This window comes from Nansenia antarctica, assembly GCF_963989245.1.
Source record: "Nansenia antarctica genome assembly, chromosome: 5".
In the NCBI taxonomy this organism is placed as follows: Eukaryota; Metazoa; Chordata; class Actinopteri; order Argentiniformes; family Microstomatidae; genus Nansenia; species Nansenia antarctica.
Window position 1 is genome coordinate 5,078,903 of NC_137690.1, and position 7,500 is coordinate 5,086,402.

Consider the following 7,500-nt stretch of genomic DNA (forward strand, 5'->3'; position numbering starts at 1 on the left):
TGTCACAACGGACTCGTTAACTGAACACAAACGCTTTCAACTTTTCTGCTTCTCGCTAGCTAAAGTAATCCTGTAATTATACCCCCCCTTCCACTCCTCTGCCGTGCTGTCTCGACGGAAAAACGTCGAAACTGCAAGAGAGTTAATTTTTGTGTGTGTTGTATTATAAACTAGAGAGAAAAGCAGAGAGAGAGAGAGAGAGAGAAAATAGTTTTTCCCGATCGAGCGTCTGAATGACCTTAAAAACCTGTCTGCCCCGCAGTCGCTTGGGCTCAGCCCCGCTCATGACATTTCGGAGTTCACAAATGTGTAAATGAATAAAGACTGTGTTACGAGACACCGCCCCCCCTAGCTCCCCTGTCCCCGTCCCCCCCACCCCCCACCCCCTCTTGTACAGCCGAGCGCCGCCGGCGACCGAATTAGCTTTTTCTAATTTAACACTCTCTTTGTTATGCTAATGAGCTGTACACTCTCTCGTCCGCAGTTTGTTTCAGCCGGAGTTGTGGAAAAGTTTACTCCTGAGTGAAATATCGCTGAGGAGGAGGAGGTGGAGGTGGAGGAGGAGGAGATGGTGGAGGTGGAGGAGATGGTTCTCAGACAGACACTGTAGACAGACAGACACGCAGACAGACAGATACTGTAGACAGACAGGCTCGCAGACAGACAGGCAGACAGACAGACAGATACTGTAGACAGACAGACAGACACTGTAGACACACGCACACACAGGCATGCAGGCAGACAGACAGATAGGAAGACAGACAGACAGACAGATACTGTAGACAGACCGAAAGACAGACAGGCAGGCGACACCATGGTCCAGCTACCCTGCCCCTCCCCCTCTGACATCACAGTAGGCTCGTGTGAATTCCACGGAACCTAAATGTTACAGCCACAGCAATCAGTTCTTTTTCTGCCTTTTCTGCTTTTTCTAACCCTAACACAAGCTTAGCAGAGGATTTCTGAACTGTACAGCGTAGCGTTAATAACCCCGTCCGTGCCGTGAGAGCCAGAGGTTCCTGGGAGAGAGAGAGAGCCTCTTCATCTCTGCTCCAACAGCCTTTGAAGTGAGGAACAGGGCTCCTCTCTGCTTCTCCTCCACGATCTGCTGATAGTATTCATATTATATAGAAACCAGAGGGGGGGGTGTTGCGCTCCCTCCGTGTTTCAGTGAGAGCCGGGCCCTGAGTTTTACATTTTCGTATTTTATTTTATTGGATGGTGTAAATGGATCTCACTGTTGCCCCCCCCCTCCTACTCAGATTGAGATTCAACTTACTTTATATTGTCATTGACACATTACAAGTACAGTACCAAGGAAACGCAGTTTGGCATCTGACCAGATGCAGTGCAAAAACCATATGGAGTATGGACAGATATGTGTATATATATAGATATGTGTGATATACAGTATATAGACATGGGCGAATATATGTACAGTTTAGATATATACAGTTTAGATATAATGCAGTATGATATGTACAGACAAGGGCGAAGATATACAGTTTAGATATAATGCAGTATGATATGTACAGACAAGGGAAATGGATATCATAACTAGGGGTGGGACGATTAGAAAATGTAATGTCACGATTATCGTGGGCAAAATAATCGCGATCCACGATATTATCGCGAGAATTTAAAAAAAAACAAAAAAAAAAACTTTTTTTTTAGAATGCCAATAAAACACACTGTAATCACTTTAACTTAGATTTTGTTGTATTTTTATTGAATCATGTTAATAACATTAACATCATTTTAAAAACATCTTGACAAAAATAAAAATCTTTAATAAAATCTTAAATAAGGTAATGATAAATTATAAGGTATCACTGCATAAATAAAGGAAAAAAATACTGTCAAACAAAACTTGAACACTGACACTTTTCTGTCATCAAACTGAGTGCTAGCCTTGTGGCTTAGAGACTTGAAAGCTTCAAGATAGGTTAAAGTGCAAATGTGAGAAATCTCAATTATATTACTATTTATTTATAACATACGATTATGACATCCTCCCTCTCGCCAGTTTGGGGCAACATAGACTTCTCCCCTGGTGCCACGGATAGGGGTTTCAAGCGGTGGGACAGCAAAGGGATGGTTACTATCGGACATTTATATGATACGGAAATACTACTTTCATTTGACCAATTATGTAAGAAATATGACCTACCACGAAATGAGTTTTTCAGATACCTTCAGATACGAAGTTTTTTAAATAGCCAAAAAGACACTGGCCTCTGTCACCAACCCTCTCCGCTGGAGGAGATAGTCTCTGCTGGAAAGACGAGAGGCATTCTGGGGCTTGGGTATAGAGCACTTTCGAAATATGATAAAGGCAAACCTGCATGTACGCCCAAAGACTGGAATAATGACCTGAACATTAATACTGATGAAGCAACTTGGTCACTAATATGGCAATCGGCAAACGACATCTCAATCTGTAATAGGACGAAGGAAACGCAATTTAGACTACTACAACGTTTGCAGATTACTCCCCAACTTAGACATAAAATGGATCATAACAAATCGGAAATGTGTACAAAGTGTATTACCGAGGTTGGGAGCTTTGTTCATTGTGTTTGGACTTGTAGATATATAGATGATTACTGGAAAGGTATAGTGGATAAAATTCATCTAATTCTAGATGTTACATTGGATAAGGACCCCATGTGTCTATTGTTTGGGTTCCCAGACAAACAACTTAAAAGTATGCATTCCAAAAGACTTCTGTGTATCCTCACTTTTTGTGCAAGGAAAAATATATTGCTGAAATGGATAGACTGCAAACCGCCTACAATAGCTGGATGGCACAAGGTAATTTTTGATATGATTCCTATGGAATATCTGACATATAGGTCTAAGTGTAAGATAAAGACATTCTATAAGATTTGGTCTCCGTTCTTAGATTATATTGGTACCAGCCTGGCTGCCATTGTAATGAAAGGTTTGGTGGATTACACTCAACAAAGTACACAAGACGAATGTGTAACAGATCTACAATGTATGGGTCACAATATTATTTACTGTGCTGGTGTTGTGCTGCCGCTGTGTTTAGGACTGTAAGACATGGATGCTGTCTCCGATGGGGGTGATCCCCCCATATATTATGGCATGTGTTGTGTCATTTTCTTTTCTGTTTATTTCTGATATGTGACATGGCCTCCTCCCCCCCCTGTTTTTTTGTTTTTGTTTTGTTTTTAAACATTTTCTGTTTATGGACAATGTACTGCATAACAAAGTGCAAAACTAGTTTTCTACTATTAATGGGACAATAACCTCCCCCACGGATACTAGTTGTTGTTGTTATGTCCTGTTGTGTACATGTCTCTGTGAAACACTGTGAAATATTAACCCCCCCCCCAAAAAACACACATAGGTCACATACATTAATACATACAATAAAAACAGACAGACAAAGCAGTGTTTATAAAATGTAGTGCCTATTTAAAAAGTCCAGTCATTTAAAAAAAAAAAAAAACGATTATGACGATTATTCAACTAATTAAAAGTTATCGCGGGTGTTTTTATCGCGATTAACGATAAACACGATAATCGTCCCATCCCTAATCATAACCCCCTCCCCCTCCTTGGTTGCAATCCCATGTTTAATATAACATCCCTTCTTCTCCTTCTTCTTTTTCTTCTCCTTCTCCTTCTTCTCCTTCTTCTCCTTCTCCTTCTTCTTCTTCTTCTTTTCCTCCTTCTTCTTCTTCTACTCCTTCTCCTTCTCCTTCTTCTACTCCTTCTTCTTCTCCTTCCTCCTTCTTCTTCTTCTTCTCCTCCTTCTCCTTCTCCTTCCTCCTCCTTCTTCTTCTTCTACTCCTTCTTCTTCTCCTTCCTCCTTCTTCTTCTTCTCCTCCTTCTCCTTCTCCTTCCTCCTCCTTCTTCTTCTTCCTCTACTTCTTCTTCTCCTTCTCCTCGTCCTTCTTCTCCTCCTCCTCCTCCTCCTCCTCCTCCTCCTCCTCCTCCTCTTCTCTCTGTCCTCCAGCCATGTGAACCAGTTTACAGGGATGGTGTACCAGAGTGTGCTGCTGTCCCAGACCCAGCCTGTTCGCACCGTCAGCATGGAGGAGACCATCCTGCCCAACACCTCCCCTGCCCAGTGGCCAGGTAGACACACACCTGGGGAGGCTGGGGGAGGTAGAACACCAGGGGAGGCTGGGGGAGGTAGAACACCAGGGGAGGCTGGGGGAGGTAGAACACCTGGGGAGGCTGGTGGAGGTAGAACACCTGGGGAGGCTGGGGGAGGTAGAACACCAGGGGAGGCTGGGGGAGGTAGAACACCAGGGGAGGCTGGGGGAGGTAGAACACCAGGGGAGGCTGGGGGAGGTAGAACACCAGGGGAGGCTGGGGGAGGTAGAACACCAGGGGAGGCTGGGGGAGGTAGAACACCTGGGGAGGCTGGTGGAGGTAGAACACCTGGGGAGGCTGGGGGAGGTAGAACACCAGGGAAGGCTGGGGGAGGTAGAACACCTGGGGAGGCTGGTGGAGGTAGAACACCAGGGGAGGCTGGGGGAGGTAGTACACCAGGGGAGGCTGGGGGAGGTAGAACACCAGGGGAGGCTGGGGGAGGTAGAACACCAGGGGAGGCTGGGGGAGGTAGAACACCAGGGGAGGCTGGTGGAGGTAGAACACCAGGGGAGGCTGGTGGAGGTAGAACACCGGGGGAAGCTGGTGGAGGTAGAACACCAGGGGAGGCTGGTGGAGGTAGAACACCAGGGGAGGCTGGGGGAGGTAGAACACCAGGGGAGGCTGGGGGAGGTAGAACACCAGGGGAGGCTGGGGGAGGTAGAACACCAGGGGAGGCTGGGGGAGGTAGAACACCAGGGGAGGCTGGGGGAGGTAGAACACCAGGGGAGGCTGGGGGAGGTAGAACACCAGGGGAGGCTGGGGGAGGTAGAACACCTGGGGAGGCTGGGGGAGGTAGAACACCTGGGGAGGCTGGGGGAGGTAGAACACCAGGGGAGGCTGGTGGAGGTAGAACACCAGGGGAGGCTGGTGGAGGTAGAACACCAGGGGAGGCTGGTGGAGGTAGAACACCAGGGGAGGCTGGTGGAGGCAGAAGTACCAGACAACAGTAGTGCAGTAAACAGTAGTGTGTTTAGTTCTATTGGACTGTGTCAGGGTCAGTGAAAGTTGCCTGTTGATTGTTAGTCTGTGCTGTTTGGTCAGTGAGTGGTCTCTAGCCAGAGGTCTGTCTTACAGATGGATGTTCACACTCTTTCTCTACCCCCCCTCCCTCTCCCTATCCCCCCTCCTCCTCTCTCTCTCTCTCCCTATCCCCCCCCTCCTCTCCACCCCCCCAGGTATCAGCTCTCTGATCCGGCTGCTGAACTCGTTGGGGGAGGAGAGCCAGCCGGGCCTGGCCGTGCTGCTGTGTGAGGTCCTGACGGCGGTGTTCCTCAGCCTCTTCGTCCACGGCCTGGCCACGCACTCCAGCAACGAGCTGTTCCGCATCGTGGCCCACCCCCTCAACAGCAAGCTGTGGGTGGCCGTGTTCGGGGGCGGAGCCAAGACCCCCGTGGTGCCCAAGGCCAGCCCTGCCAGGTCACCCCCAGGTCAGTCTGGTCCCCCCCCCCCCTCCTCATCCTTCTCCTTCTCCTCCCTGATTGGTAGATAAAACAGCCAGGTCACCCCCAGGTCAGTCTGGTCCTCCTCCCCCTCCTCATCCTTCTCCCTGATTGGTAGATAAAACAGCTAGGTCAGGGACAGACAGACAGATACTGTAGACAGGCAGACAGACAGACAGATACTGTAGACAGACAGACAGATACTAGTGTAGACAGACAGATACTGTAGACAGACAGACAGACCCCCTCCCCGATTGGTAGATGAAACAGCTCGGTCACCCCCGGGTCTGTCTGGCCCTACTCCTCCTCCCTGATTGGTAGATAAAACAGCTAGGTCACCCCCAGGTCAGTCTGGTCCTCCCCCTCCTCGTCCCTGAATGGTAGACAAAACTGCTAGGTCACCCTCAGGTGAGTCTGGTCGTCCTCCCTGATTGGTAGATAAATCAGTTCAGCGGGGGGGGGGTGGAGGAGGAGGGGGTGGATTGTTTATCAGAGTGATATCAGAGCTCTGTGAAAGAAGCTGTTCTGTAGCCTGGCTGGTACGGGTCCTGAGGATCGTGTAGTTCCTGAGTCTCTTAGATGGTGGGGGGTCAAACAGACCCCTCTATCTATCTATCTGTCTGTCCGTCCATCCAGAGAGATTTTCTCCTATTCAAGTGAGCCCTGATACAGCGTCCAGTCCACGCAGCAGAGAGGTGATGTAATGGTGCTGTAACCTCATCCAGCCAGGCGCAGACAGGCAAACAAGGACGTCTTGTTTTGACGTCAATCTAACTGACGTGAACACAGCAGCACTCTGATCTGAGTAGTTCACTCAATGTCATGATGGATACAAGCAACTTGTAGCGATAGATACATTATAGATGGATAGAGAGATAGATGAATATATATATATATATTTATATGCAGAGAGAGATATATAGATGGATAGATATATATATAGAGAGAGTAGGGATGGGAATCGAGATCCAGTTCCTCTTGAGAACCCGTAACAAATTGTTCGATGCATCGGAATCCTATCCCTCCGAGGTTATCGATCTTCTTATCGATGAAAGAATTACAACGCTCTGAGAGCGCCGGAGCACACCCGGGGTGCTCTCTGATCGTTTGGAAATCCAGAGCCCTGTGCTCTGGGAGCACTATAGTTACATTCCTCAAACCACAGGCTTTGCACCAGCTGACCGTTATAGCTAGCTATCGGCTTATCAAGTAATGATTACAATTAGAAGATTATTCTTCTATCACGACGACTGCCAATGGCCTCTGGCCTGAGCTAGATTACTCTTCCTGCTACGACTGGTGAATTGATGATTCACTTGCTTAGTCAAATGTATCGATTGTGAGTCGCTTTGGAATAAGGCGTCTGCTAAATGCCAAAAATGTAACTGTAAACAAAGCTAGTCAAGGTTGTGTGTTGCACGCTATAGCTACCACAGCAAAGTAATTGCAGTACGTTTGGTTATGTCTGCCCCTAGTGTGAATCATTCTTGGCTAATGTTCAAGAACAAGAAGTTTTGTTCCTGTTGTTGTTATTAATTATATGTAAATGAAGCATTGCGTTATCTGTTTACAAACATTGTCAGGTTTTCACCGGTCAAAGTGTAGCCGAGATAATCCATCCACCTGACAGGTGTGGCATATCCAGATGCTGATTAGACAGCATGATTGTTGCACAAACATTGTCAGGTTTTCACCTTTCAAGTGTAGCTGTGTTCTCTGACTGGCAATAACCGTCACGTTCTGACAAGACGTTTTCGTGACTTCAAAATAAAAGCGCACGGTAATAAATTACTGTAATGTGATGGGATCACAATATTTAATTTAAGTTTCATGGATGAAGGAAATATAACGTATTTATTGTCCTTTTTGGGGGGGGTTTATTTATTTTTATTTATGTTTTATAAATGTTATGTTCAGATGTTCTACACTG

General features: G+C 47.0%; 1 protein-coding gene across 1 annotated transcript in view; it reads left to right on the forward strand.

The window, feature by feature from the left end:
- Positions 1-7,500, forward strand: part of dmxl1 (Dmx like 1) — a 71,532-nt gene that overhangs the window by 45,447 nt on the left and 18,585 nt on the right. Inside the window, exons 33-34 of the mRNA XM_080532951.1 lie at positions 3,989-4,110; positions 5,307-5,558. Coding sequence (XP_080389077.1) covers positions 3,989-4,110; positions 5,307-5,558 — 374 coding nt within the window. The remainder of the gene's footprint in view (positions 1-3,988; positions 4,111-5,306; positions 5,559-7,500) is intronic.